The sequence below is a fragment of the Nicotiana tabacum genome, chromosome 14, assembly GCF_000715075.1.
Source record: "Nicotiana tabacum cultivar K326 chromosome 14, ASM71507v2, whole genome shotgun sequence".
NCBI classification, from domain to species: domain Eukaryota; kingdom Viridiplantae; phylum Streptophyta; class Magnoliopsida; order Solanales; family Solanaceae; genus Nicotiana; species Nicotiana tabacum.
In genome coordinates, this window is record NC_134093.1 from 88,228,692 (window position 1) to 88,242,483 (window position 13,792).

Here is a 13,792-nt window from a genome sequence, read left to right on the forward strand (position 1 = left end):
TTAAGGAGGGAAAAGATAATTATGAGGGAAGAGAAACGGGTTCTGAAACGGCTGTAGGTTTGTGGGAAGATGCAACGTTACAGAGGGAAGTGAAAAGATTTGAAAGAAAAGACGTGATATACAAGGTCTGAAAAGGTGGATGACGTGACAGTTAATTTTGTTTTTTTGAGATATGCATGAAAAAAATACAAGACTACTAACCTGTGGTACAAGAACCAGGTTCTTGATCGGTCTTTCGAAAAAGATTTTTCAATCTCTTTTACCTCTCATGCATTATTTCTTCAGCTTCTATAATCATCATGCGTGTCTACCTGCAACAGTATAGAGGTGAGTTAGGCTTGGTCAGAAAACACTTTAGCTAGATTTACCTGAATGTAACTTTCATAGCCATATGGAAGGGAATCAGGTTCTCAATTAGGCTTGATTAACCCCAGTGCCATCCTGTTTTTCTCAAAATATTCCATGCTCAGAGCTTTGGTGATGTCTGCAATTTGGTCTTATGTACTACAGAACTTCATGCAAATAAGCCCCTTCTCCACATTGTCTCTGAGAAAATGATGTCTCACATTAATGTGCTTGGTTCTCTTGTGCTGGACTAGGTTCATTGCCATGTTGAGTGCACTGGTGTTGTCACATAGAAGAGGTACACAGTCAGTGTATACTCCAAAATCCTCCAATTATTGTTTGATCCACAAGAGCTGGGCATAACAAGAAGCTACAACAACATATTTTGCTTCAGCTGTTGAGAGAGCTACAGAGTTTTGCTTCCTTGTGCCCCATGAAATCAGACAGGATCCTAGGAAGTGAGCCATTCTGGATATGCTTTTCTTGTCCACTAGATAACCTGCATCAACGTACCCAACAAGATTAAAATTGTCACCTGAAGGGTAAAACAAAACCAGGTCCTGTGTTCCCTTAAGATATCTCAGAATTCTTTTGGCAGCCTTTAGATGAGATTCCTTGGGGTTTGACTGGAACCTTGCACATAGCCCCACACTGAATACAATATCTGGTCTACTGGCAGTGAGATAGAGGAGGGATCCAATAATACCTCGATACATTGTTTGATTTACAGAAGAGCCAGATTCATCCAAGTCCAGTCGAGTGGCAATGGCAATGAGAGTGTCGATCACTTTTGATGCTTCCATATCGAACCTCTTCAAAGGCTCCTTGATGTATTTCTGCTGACTGATACAGGTTCCCTTCGTGGACTGTTTCACTTGAAGACCCAAGAAAATGTTCAGCTCCCCCATCATGCTCATCTCAAACTCACTTCCCATGAGTTTTGCAAATTCCTCACAAAGTGAGTCAGCTGTTGCCCCAAAGATAATATAATCAACGTATACCTGAACAATGAGGAGGTTCCTTCCTCGTTTCTTCAGAAATAGAGTGTTGTCAATTTTTCCTCTTGTAAAGCTATTTTCTAAGAGAAACTTTGACAACCTTTCATACCAAGCTCGAGGAGCCTTCTTCAAACCATACAATGCCTTTTCCAATTTGAACACATATTCAGGATGTTCATGATATTCAAAACCTGGAGGTTGCTTAACATAGACTTCTTCCTTGAGAAAACTATTCAGAAATGCACTTTTGACATCCATTTGGAACAAGGTGAATTCCATATGTGGTGCAAAGGTAATGAGAATTCTGATGGCTTCCATACGAGCAACTGGAGCGAAGGTCTTATCATAATCAATCCCTTCCTCCTGATTGTAGCCTTGAACAACCTCTTGAGTTGGAGTGGAGGAGGTTGCATTACCTTCATTTGTCTCCTTCATTTGACTCATCATATTTGCCTTTCCATTTGCCATATCAATGATTTATCCTGGAACCAGCAATGGCTCACTGTCTTGATCATCCTTGTTGCTCTTCTCACCAGATGAAGGGGACTCATTAAAGATTACATGAACACTTTCTTCCACACACTGAGTCCTTTTATTGTAAACTTTGTAAGCTTTGCTTTAAGAAGAATATCCCATAAAAATTCCTTCATCGCTTTTGGCATCAAATTTTCCAAGCTGATCCTTTCCATGGTTGAGAACATAGCACTTGTGCCCGAACGTTCTTAAGTGAGTCAGCTTGGGCTTCCTTCCATTTAGCATCTCATAGGGAGTTTTGTTCAAAAAGGATCCGATCATGCCAGTTGTTGTGGAGTTCTTGGAGCTGAGAAGTTGTGGGTGATGCCATTTTCACTGCAGAATTCATCAAACTTGGCATTGTCAAATTCTGTTCCATGATCGGATATGATATAACCCACTTTTGATTCCATCTTCACTTGAATTTTCTTCAAAAAGGCTACAAATACTTCGAAGGTCTCATCCTTTGTTCTGAAAAACTGCGTCCAAGTGAATCTTGAGCAGTCATCCACTATCACAAAAATGTATCTTTCCTCCCCTTCTTGGCACTCTCATAGGGCCACATAGTTCCATATGAAGTAGTTCAAGTGGCTTTGATGTGCTAACATTATTCTTTGGCTTGAATGAAGATTTCACATGATTCCCTATAGCACAGGCATCACATACTTTGTGCTCTTTGAATTTGGCAAGCCACAAACTAGGTCCTTCTATATCAACTTGTTCAGAAGAGAGAAGCTTGCATGTCCTAGCCTTCTGTGCCACAGCTCGACATCATTATCAACAGTTTTCAGGCAGTTCATGTCGCCACTTTGTAGGGACTCGAAATCAACAACGTAGATATTCTTGTATCTTTTGGCCACAAGTACCACTTCACCAGTTACCAGATTAGTAACTGTGCATATCTTTGACAAAAACTGCATTTTGTTTCCCTTATCACAAATTTGAGAAACACTCAAGAGACTGTACTTCAGACCATTAACATAATACACATTCTCGATTGAGTGTGAGAGAGACTTTCCAATTTTTCCAACACCAAGAATGTACCCCTTTTTCCCATTTACAAAGGATACATTCCCTCCTTGCAGGGCTTTCAGTGAAAGGAAGTCCATGGTATTCCCAGTCATGTGCTTAGAGCATCCACTATCCATGATCCATTGTTGACTGCTTCCTCTCATTGTTCCCTGCACAAGAAATTCAAGGGTTAGATTTAGGAACTCAAATATTGGGTCCCTTGTAATGAGAAAAAGGATGAATGGGAGCTCTTCTAGTCCATGCAGGCAACATGCGTTTTTTGTGAGTGGCACTTGGTCCTCTTCCAATAGTTACCTTTTCAGCAAAAACTTTATTTTTCTGAACAGACTGGACTCTAGCTTGGCAATTTTCCTTGAAATGTCCATTGTTCCTACAGTGGGTACAAAGCCAGTTATCAGGTACAGTGACGTACTTTCTATGAGGGTTATAGGGAACTTTCTCCCTTTGGAACCCTATTCTCTGCCTGTTTCCACAATTGTTAAAATACATGGCAGTAATAGCATATGAGGACCGAGTCCACTTAAGAGATTTTTCAAGATCATTTTGTACTTTTTCCAATTCTGCTTGAAGCTGCCTATTTTTCTCAAGCTCAGCACATAAACTAGTTTTCACAATGTTCAGCTCATTTTCAAGTTTAATATGTGCCTCACTAGCAATTTCCTTTCCTTTTTCAGAATTTCCAGGCTTAGAGTCTGCTTTAAGTTCCTCAATTGTTTACTCTAGGTCTGCAATCACTACTAGGAGATCATCTCTTTCTTGCTCAGTGATAGCAACTTTCTCCACTAAGGCATTCTTTTCTTTACTAAGGTTCTCAGTGGTTTCTTTCAAGTCAACTACAACTACCATCAAATCATCTCTTTCATGTTCTACACTAGCAATTTTTTCTGTTAGAACCTCCTTTTCATTTTTCAGATTTTCTATGGTTTCCTTTAGGTCAACTACACAAACAACCAAGTCATCTCTAGTCTGCTCAGCATCTCCTAACTTTATGGTTAAGGCATCCTTATCACTCACCAGACTATGATATACATCAATCAATACATTAGCTAATGACATGAGTTTTTTTAGGAGAATAGGATTTCAGATTTCTCTGAACATCCCTAAAATATACCTCATCATTATCATCGTCTTCATCATCGTCTGACTGAGCCATCAAGGCGAATATTGAATCATATTCATTTGCTTCACTTTTAACTGCCAACATGGAGCTATCACCTGCATCATTTTCTTCTTCAGACTCACTAGAGGAGTCTCCCCATGCTGCAAGAGCTTGCTTCACAATATTATCCGCTTCGTTTTTTCTTTTGAAGCATTTGTCAGGAACCGGGTTCCTCTTGGCTACTTTATCAGAGTTGTGCTTGAAATGTTCTTGCTTCAGAAGAGGACAGTCCTTGATGAAATGCTCTGGCTTTCCACACTTATGATATAGGTCATAATTCTTTGGTTTGCTGGAACTACCTCTCTTTGGTATACCTCCATTCCTTCGAACCATTTTCTGAAACCTTCTGGTAAGGTATGCCATATCGCTATCCTCCTCACTTGAATCATTGTTTTCAGCTTTGAGTACCGGGTTCTTCTCCTTCTTTGGTTCTCTTCTTTCACTGTCCTTCTTTCTCTTCATCTCATAGGTCTTCAGATTTCCAACCAGCTCGTCCATAGTCAGTGTTTGCAGATCCTTGGCTTCAGTAATAGCGTTCACCTTACTCTCCCAGGAGCTGGGTAAAACGCTAAGAACTTTCCTCACGAGCTTATTCCTAGGAATGATTTCTCCAAGAGAGTGTAGCTCATTTATAATGGAAGTGAATCGAGTATGCATGTCTTGAATGGATTTATCATCCTTCATTTTAAAGAGCTCATACTCAGTGGTGAGCATGTCGATCTTGGACTGCTTTACTTGAGTGGTTCCCTCATGTGCCATTTGTAGAGCTTCCCATATCTCCTTGGCGGATTGACAGGCTGAGATCCTATTATATTCATCAGGTCCTATGTCACACACCAAAATCTTTTTGGCACGAAAGTTCTTTTCTACAGCTTTCCTGTCGGCATCATTGTACTCTTTCCTAGTTTTTGGCACCATTACAGCAGGTTCTCCTACCTTCTTTGTTGGGACGTATGGACCATCACAAATAACATCCCATAACTCGGAGTCTTCTGCCATTATGAAGTCATGCATTCGAGTTTTCCACCAGCCATAGTATTGGCCGTTGAATCTCGGGGGCCTGTAGGTTGATTGTCCTTCCTCGAAGTTTGGTGGAGCAGCCATGGTGAGGATCCTCTCTAGGTGTTAACCTTTTAGAAAGAACCCGCTCTGATACCAATTGATAGAATGTATGAGTCCACCAAACTGTATAGAGACCTGGTCCTATACCAGTTCCTACAGAAATAACTAATGAACCAGTAAGTAAATGACACAGGAAATTTTACATGGAAAATCCCTACTCAAGGGGATAAAAAATTCGACCTACACTTATAGGATTTCAACTTCACAACTTGAGCAATCTTTAGATTACAACCTATTGTAACCTAGGAATTAAACTCTTAATCCCTCACTAACTTGTAATACATCTATTACAAGCCACTTTGCAATACACCTATTACAAAGACTTCAACTCATGACTAACTCTAGTCACGACACAAACTCTAAGGGTTTATGGTTTTTGGAGGTTCCTAGTTAAAGCTTCTAAATAAGCAAAGTAGGAATTACAATGAAAAACTAATACAAAGATACAACTCAACTAAGGACATACAAAAGACTTGTTGTAGGAACTGGTCCGTAGCAGTGTTGTACTTTGTTCTTGATGCACTTGTGACTTCAATGCTTGATTATCAGATCTTGAGTACTTGAGTTATTTCACAAGTGTTCAAATGATATTTTGTTGTAATGCTTCTTGTTAATATCCTTTGGATGACATCATTTGGATGATGTAAACACTTGGTTGGTAAAAAACTCTTCCCAATGGGAAGTGATTGCTGCACTGTTTCTGCACTGTAGCATATACAGTGCAGACAATCACTTTCCAGCTGTAGAGTTGACTTCGTACTGCTTTCAGGGAAACTCAAAGGGATCAGGTCCCTGAGTTGATTCTTTTCTGTCTGAAGTCATACAGCACACATTAGCTTGAGTCCGTTGATAGAGATATATACCAAGTGTACATCAGGTCCTTTATCTGTTTTTTAACAATAAGTTTGTTAGATCATCAAAATATAAATCTAAGATACTTTAAACCCATCATAATTTTTATGTCCAAACGCCAGCTAATAGCTTTTCTTGGGACCAACTTAGAGCCCGTTTGGACATAAGAAGTTTTTCCCTTTTTTCTAAAAAAAATTCACTTTTTTTCCGAAATTAGCATTTGTTCATAAAATTTTCAATTTTCACTTGGAGATATATTTTGAAAATTTTTGAAAATTTGAAAAACTCCAAAAAACTGTTTTTCAAAATTTTCACTCAAATCACTCACAAAACTTCAAAAACAACCCAAAATTATATTCATGTCCAAACACAACTCTAAATTTCAAATACTATTTTCACTTGAAATATTTTTCCCCCTATTTTAAAATTTTACAATTCTTATGTCCAAACACTTAATATCCCCTTTTCTTTTTCAAAGAGGAATCCAAGTTTAAACCTCGGCACACATTTTTTCTTTTTTTCTTTTCATCTGGCGGATAGTATTGCGGTATCGTGTTTATTTGAATCCAAGACCTTTAATGCGAAATATAAATTATATGTGAAAATCATTTAAAATCGTGATAAATAATATATATATATATATACCCATATTTTTATAAATATACTAAAATTTTAAAAGTTAAACTCATGAAATATAAATCATAAATTCAGCTTTGTCTTCGAGCCTTCTCACCAAGTAGTCTGACGTCATCGGAATCTTCTATTATGAGAAAGATTAAAAAAGATTGGTTGACTTGTCCTTAAATAGGTGTAATGGTTGTAAATAGCACGTCCAACAATTCCATTAGTTCCATTCCCTTACCAATGCTTGGCATATTATTGAACCTCTCGAGCTCAAGTAGTTTTCATGATTTCTTTATACATAATTATAAGTTATGGAATCACAACAAATTGACATGATTATTCTTTATGGATTCCTCGTAATATTTCACTTGTCACACAGTTACCTGATTTGGCGGAAAGAATCTTAATAGATATTGGATATATATATATATATATATATATATATATATATATATATATATATATATATATATATATATATATATATATATATATTTTAATTTAAAGTTCTTTGTAGTATTATATCCTGCTTCTTGATCAAATATTGTAATTTTGAAAACCAAGATAAGTGGAGGTGCTTTGCATATTCTGAATTTGACTAAGGGTTTCAAAGCTTGGTCAAAAGAATACAAAGATAATGAGCAATATTTAATGAAGTTTAGTATAGACTTATAGTAATGTAAATGTTCGCGATTTCTTTAAACAAATTACAATTCCATTTTTTTCCAAATTTTGAGTATAGAACGTATATAAGGCTTAGAGAGGGCGGGTTGATAGGCCCAACCATGCTCCACTATATTCTAAAGAGAAAACTACAGAAGTAAGTCATGAATAAATACTACTTACCAGTAAGTAGCCATTAAGTCATGCTACCAGAAATAATCATAAAATATTATCAATGATATACAATATTTAAAAAACCTAGATAAAAAAGAATTTTTTAATTGATATTATTGGAATCCGTTGAAAACAAATAAATGAGGCGATATACAAATTTGAGAAAAATTGAAATGAAATGGACCGGTTGAAGTCAAAAATCATTATCAATAATATGCAACATTCAAAAACCTAGGAAAACAAAGTTTTTTTTCCCTAATGAATATGGTTGGAATTCATTAAAAATATATGGATGAGGCAATAAACAAAATTTGAGAAAGATTAAACGTGATTTGGATTGGTTTAGAGTCAAAATTCTTGAAATCGATTTAAAAACTTTCTCTGCGACACATGTATCTAACATGTATCTCACACACACGTGTACTTGGATATACATGGGATATACAAGAGATACGCATTCGATACATGTGGGATACACATTTCATTTTCTTCCATGTTTATCTTCTACTTCATATTTTTAATTAAAACCACCTTAAAATTTCATCAAATCATCCCAAAATGAAGATTCAAACTCCTTAAAATGTATCCAATCTATACTAATAACACCCACTTGAAACAAATTCTAATTTTAGATTCTAATTTTTGAATTCAAGTTTAAGCAAGGTTCAATGGCTTCCAATGGAGTTTTAGTTCATCTTCTTCGCTCTTCAAATTATTTTGCTAAGCAACTGTATCAAATAAATGGATTTATCTTAAGACTAATATTATCCACAACTACCGCCGCATGTACAATATTTGTATGGCTGCTCCATGTACAATATTAAGAAATTAATTTCTGATATAAAAATATAGCACATTCAATTGATTATAGAAATCACTAGTTGCTCAAGTGAAAGACCACGTATGTAACCCTAGTTGTATTATATTAGCACTATATTAAAGTTTTATTGGAAGAGCTTTAATTTGGCACTTACGTTCATTATATTATCTAGGCATGCATTTTTATATAGATTTAAGAATTATTTTTATTTTTTTCTAATTGACTACGTGAAGGAGAAAGAGGAAAGATGAGGAAGGTAGACTAAAGAGAAGGAGAAGCATACATATCGTTAATTGGGCTAATATCGATAGCATTTGGCTAAGACTAATAGTATTTTATGAATTAACTAATATTAATAGTATTTTATTCTGAAAGATCAAACTAGATAATGTCTCTATTTTAAAAGTTAGCGTGAGGGACTATTTATTTGGAGAAAGAATTATATGCGTGTGTAGAGATTTGGCCCTACAGGAATCAGTCATAGCTTGAATTTTACGCCACATGCAGCATATTCAAGAAAAAGAAAAAAAATAATCTCTTATATTTGCGTGTAAGTACAAAGTGATCCCTTAAAAATAAATTTTTTAGCAGTATTGATCCTTCAAGTTTGTCAAAAATATGCATTTTTGGCCTCTCAAATATTTAACAAACTCTGAGCAATAGAATTAATGAGAACCGTTAAAAGAAATATTTAACATAAACTCACATTTGGAGGTGCAATTTTTGCTTTTTCATTACTTTTTATTTATTTTTTGAGTCCGGTACAGTTTTTAAGGTGCAGTTCTGCTACTTTGCATATAATTTTTGGAGTCTTGATGCAATTTTTGTGTTGCGATTTTTGGAATTTGACGGGACATTTCAGGTATTTCTTGTTTAAATATTTTTTCCATAGTTTTTGTTAAATCTAATAGTCGTAGTTTATTAAGTATTTGACTGAGACTAAATTGCTCAAGAATATATATTTAAGGGGCCACCGTGAACCAACCCCAAACATAAGGGACCATAGAATTGTTTATCACGTGTTCATTATAATATTGGGCCTAAATATCATGCTATTCCGCTAGAAAAAAGTCGCGCGATGACTATACAAAGAGGATAATCCTAAACTCGCTCTTGAATAATTGAGAGAGATATTTTCAATTAATAGTAATCAATCTATCGGTGATATCCTTAGAAATAAGAATAAGTATATTGAGACAGCTAAAAAAGCATAAGTTGTTCAAAGTCATGTTCAAAGCAAGAAATTGTGTGAGTATGAGCATCCAAATGTATGTATAGAATTTTTTTAATCTAATATCTTGTAACAACCCGGAATCCCACCTTCGGGATCGTGATAACTCCTACCATTTCACTTGATAGACATGCCGATGTTAGCTAGATTTATTAGCCAGTTTAAACAATTCAAATCAAAATTTTAACAACCGAATAGTCTGAAATAAGGTGATAACTACTGAACGACGTAATTCAAATACAATCCTAAAAATTGGGGTCACCAATACATGAGCCTCTATAGTACTACATATAATAGTGTGAATAAACACAACTCTCTGAATCTAAATAAACAACAATAATGAATTAGAAGGGATCTTCAGGACTGCGGACGCCGTGCAGTTATACCTCAAGTCTCCACAAGTATTTGGATTCGGGCAAATCTCACTAAGCGCAGCTGGGATCAACTTCGGCATCTGCACTAGAAGTGCAGAGTGTAGTATGAGTATAAGTGACCATATGTACTCTGTAAGTGCCGAGCCTAACCTCTACGAAGTAATAACGAGGCTAAGGTGGGTCACTTACAATAACCTGTACGCAATAATAATAATAATAACAGGAAAACATGAAATGGAAGTAAAGCAATTAACTCATGAAAACGAACTCAAAATTAAACTACCATATAGCCCAAAACAAAAAGTCTCATAGTCTCATATCACAATGCTGAGGCTAATTCAACAATCACAAACAAGTACCACATATATAATCTATTGTGGCGCGCAACCCGATCCCACCATATCATCATCTGTCCATATCATAATCCATCCTTATTCGACCATTTCAGTTCATTACCTTTTAATTTTCGTTGCGGCATGCAACCCGCTCCCCAAATAATTTCAATTATCAACATAAACAAGTCAACAACCAAATGTACAAGAATTTCTACACCAAGAGGGTAAATGTACAAGGCAATAAGGAACCACAGAACAATCAAAGAATCTCTAACAATTCGAAGTTTCAACCTTACCAGTTCATCGGTATCTAGCAACTAAACAACTCACGCAAGTAAAACCACATTACAGAATGCAACAAATATTATAAAATAATAGGACAAGTAAAGCATGTGAAAATTAAGGTATGCAATTAAAGAAAGTAAGAACAAGTAGCAAATAAGCATGGAGTCATCGGAGGAACGTACAAATTAAGGCAAATGAATAATTAAATGAAAAATAATAATTATGGCATAGAAGTCAAATAAAGGCATGTAACATTTAAGGCATGAAGCAAGATATATCATGAAATAAACGAAAACATGGAAATAAGTTTCATGACATCGTATATACACTCGTTACCTCGTAAATACGCCATTTCCCCAGATAATTCGCATAACACACAGTTCAAGAATTCCTAATTCCCTTAAGTCAAGGTTAGACCCAACACTTACCTCACTCTGCGTATCAAAGTAATCAACCAACCACGGCGTTGCCTTTTGAACAAGTCTCCAAACCAACCGAATCTAGCAAATTATCGATCAAATGATTCAAAATAAGCTTTAGAACTACCCATTAATGAAAGAGGTTCACTTTTGAAAAAGTCAACAAAAGTCAACCTTGGGCTCGCTTGGTGAAAACCCGAGGTTCGGACCAAAACCCGATTACCCATTCACCCCCGAGCCTGGTTATGTAATTTGTAATCCGACCTCAATTTGAGGTCTAACTCAATATTATGTAATTCTTAATTTCTACACAAATCCCTAATTTCTACCATGGAAATCCTAAATTTGATGTTGAAATCTCATGAAAAACAATGGGGAATTAAAAAAAAATGGATTAAAGTTACTTACCAATGAATTTGGGAAGAAGAACCTCTTGGAAAATCGCATCTAGAGTGTTTAGGGTTGAGAAATGGCGTAAAATGAGCTAAGTCCCAATTTTCCTCTCCTTTACCCAGTTGCGAATGTCGCAATTACGAAATCTTATTCGCAATGCGAGACAAAGGTCGCAATGTGAACCCTGCCTCAGAAGCCTAGAAGTCACAATTGCGACAAAAATAATCGTAAATGCGAAGATCCCACCTTCGCAAATCCGTCCAATATCTTCGCAATTGTGAAGAAGTCCTATTTTGCTAGGCATCGCAAATGCGACAAAGTGATCGCAAAAGCAATCTTATGCTGTTCGCAATTGCAAAATATTTCCTTGCAAATGTGAGGTTACCCAATCCCAGGCCCTGCTCGTAAATGCGAACATTTGTCCGCAAAAGAGTGGCTCGCAATTGCGAGCCAGACCTCGCAAATGTCAGATCTGCATTAGACACCAGAAGTGTTCAATGCACCAGTAGTTCAAGTCATCCAAAACTCTTTCGAAAAACGTTTGAAACTCATCAGAGCCCATTGGGCTCCAAACCAACCATGCATACAAGTGTAATAACATCATATGAACTCGCTCACGCGATCAAATCACCAATATAATATCTAAATCTATAAATCGAACATCAAAATCAATGAAATTTCAAAGGGAACTCAAGAACAACTAGAATCGCATCTAAGCGTCCGAATCATGTCAAACCAATTCCGAATTGCACCAAATTTTGCACAAATTTCAAATAGTAATACAGACCTATACCAAGTTTCAATATCAAAATCTGAACCCGATAGCCATGAAGTCAACTTAAGGTCAAACTTAGGAAATTTCCAAACTTTCAAAATACCAACTTTCGCCAAAATGAGTCAAATCAATCTAGGAACCTCCGATTTTAATTTCGGGCATACGCCTAAGTCCAAAATCGCGATACGGACATACCAGAATTGACAAAATACCGATCCGAGGTTGTTTTCATAAAATATTGACCGTAGTCAACTCAAGTTATTTGTAAAGACAAAAACCATATTTTCTTTAATCTTTCACATAAAAGCTTTACAAAAAGCGACACGGACCACGCACACAAACCAAGAAATATAAAACGAAGCTAATAGAGGCCTCAGAATATGAAAATAAGGGCTAGTGCTCAAAATGACCTATCGGATCGTCACATTTTCCATCTCTAAAAGAAATGTTTGTCCTCGAACGGATATAGAAAAGTACCTGGACTGGTAAAAATGTGGGGTTATCTACTATGTATATCGGACTCAGACTCCCACGTAGCTGCCTCGATCGGTTGGCCTCTCTACTACACTCTAACATAAGGATAACTCTTAGACCTCAACTTCCGGACATGCAGTGCTAGAATAGCCACCAGCTCCTCCTCATAAGTCAAATCCTTGTCCAATTGGACTGAGCTGAAATCTAATACATAGGATGGATCACCATGATACTTCCAGAGCATGGAAACATGGAACATCAGGTAAACTGCTGATAAGTTAGGTGGCAATGAAAGCTTGTAGGTCACCTCACCAACTCTCTTCAGGATCTCTCCCTTCTTCCCGAACCTTATCACACCCTTCATGGGTAAAAGCCAGAGCAAAACCCTCTCTCCAACCATGAATGCAACATCACGAACTCTCCGATCGGCATAACTTTTCTGCCTAGACTGTGCTGTACGAAGCCGATCCTGAATCATCTTGACCTTTTCCAAGGCATCCCAAACCAAATCAGTGCCCAACAACCTAGCCTCTCCCGGCTCAAACCAACCAACTAGAGAACGACATCGCCTCCCATATAAGGAGTCATAAGGAAGAGCCATCTGAATACTTGATTAGTAGCTGTTGTTGTAGGCAAACTCCGTAAGCATCAAGAACTGATCCCAAGAACCTCCAAAATCCATAACTCATGCGTGTAGCATATCCTCTAGGATCTGAATGGTGCGCTCGGACTGCCCGTCCCGCTGGGGGTGAAATGTTCTACTCAACCAACCCACATACCTAACTCATGTTGTACAACCCTCCAAACATGAGATAATGGACATTGACATACCGTGCAGACGAACAATCTCGCAAATATAGATCTCAGCCAGCCGCTCTAAAGAATAGGTAGCTGCCATCAGAATGAAATGCTCTGACTTGGTCAACCTATCCATAATAAACCATACTGCATCAAATTTCTTCAAAGTTCGTGGGAGCCCAATAACGAAATCAATAGTAGTATGCTCCCACTTCCACTCGGGAATCTCAAGTCTCTGAAGCAAACCGTCTGGTCTCTGATGCTCGTTCACCTGCTGGTTCAAACACCGAGCCACATACTCTACTATACCTCTCTTTATTCTTCCCCACCAATAATGCTGCCTCAAATCTTAATACATAATGGCGGCATCCAAATGAATGGAATACCACAAACTGTGGGCCTACTC

General features: G+C 37.0%; 1 protein-coding gene across 1 annotated transcript; it reads right to left on the reverse strand.

The window, feature by feature from the left end:
• Positions 1-2,134: 2,134 nt before the first annotated feature.
• On the reverse strand, positions 2,135-5,151 carry LOC107810242 (uncharacterized). The gene is made up of 9 exons (XM_075230226.1): positions 4,534-5,151; positions 4,000-4,467; positions 3,607-3,890; positions 3,301-3,489; positions 3,183-3,258; positions 2,901-3,037; positions 2,723-2,816; positions 2,463-2,609; positions 2,135-2,335 (listed from the first exon to the last, which is right to left on the reverse strand). Exons 1-9 carry the CDS (start codon positions 5,149-5,151, stop codon positions 2,135-2,137), a joined length of 2,214 nt encoding a protein of 737 aa, XP_075086327.1.
• Between the last annotated feature and the right edge of the window lie 8,641 nt (positions 5,152-13,792).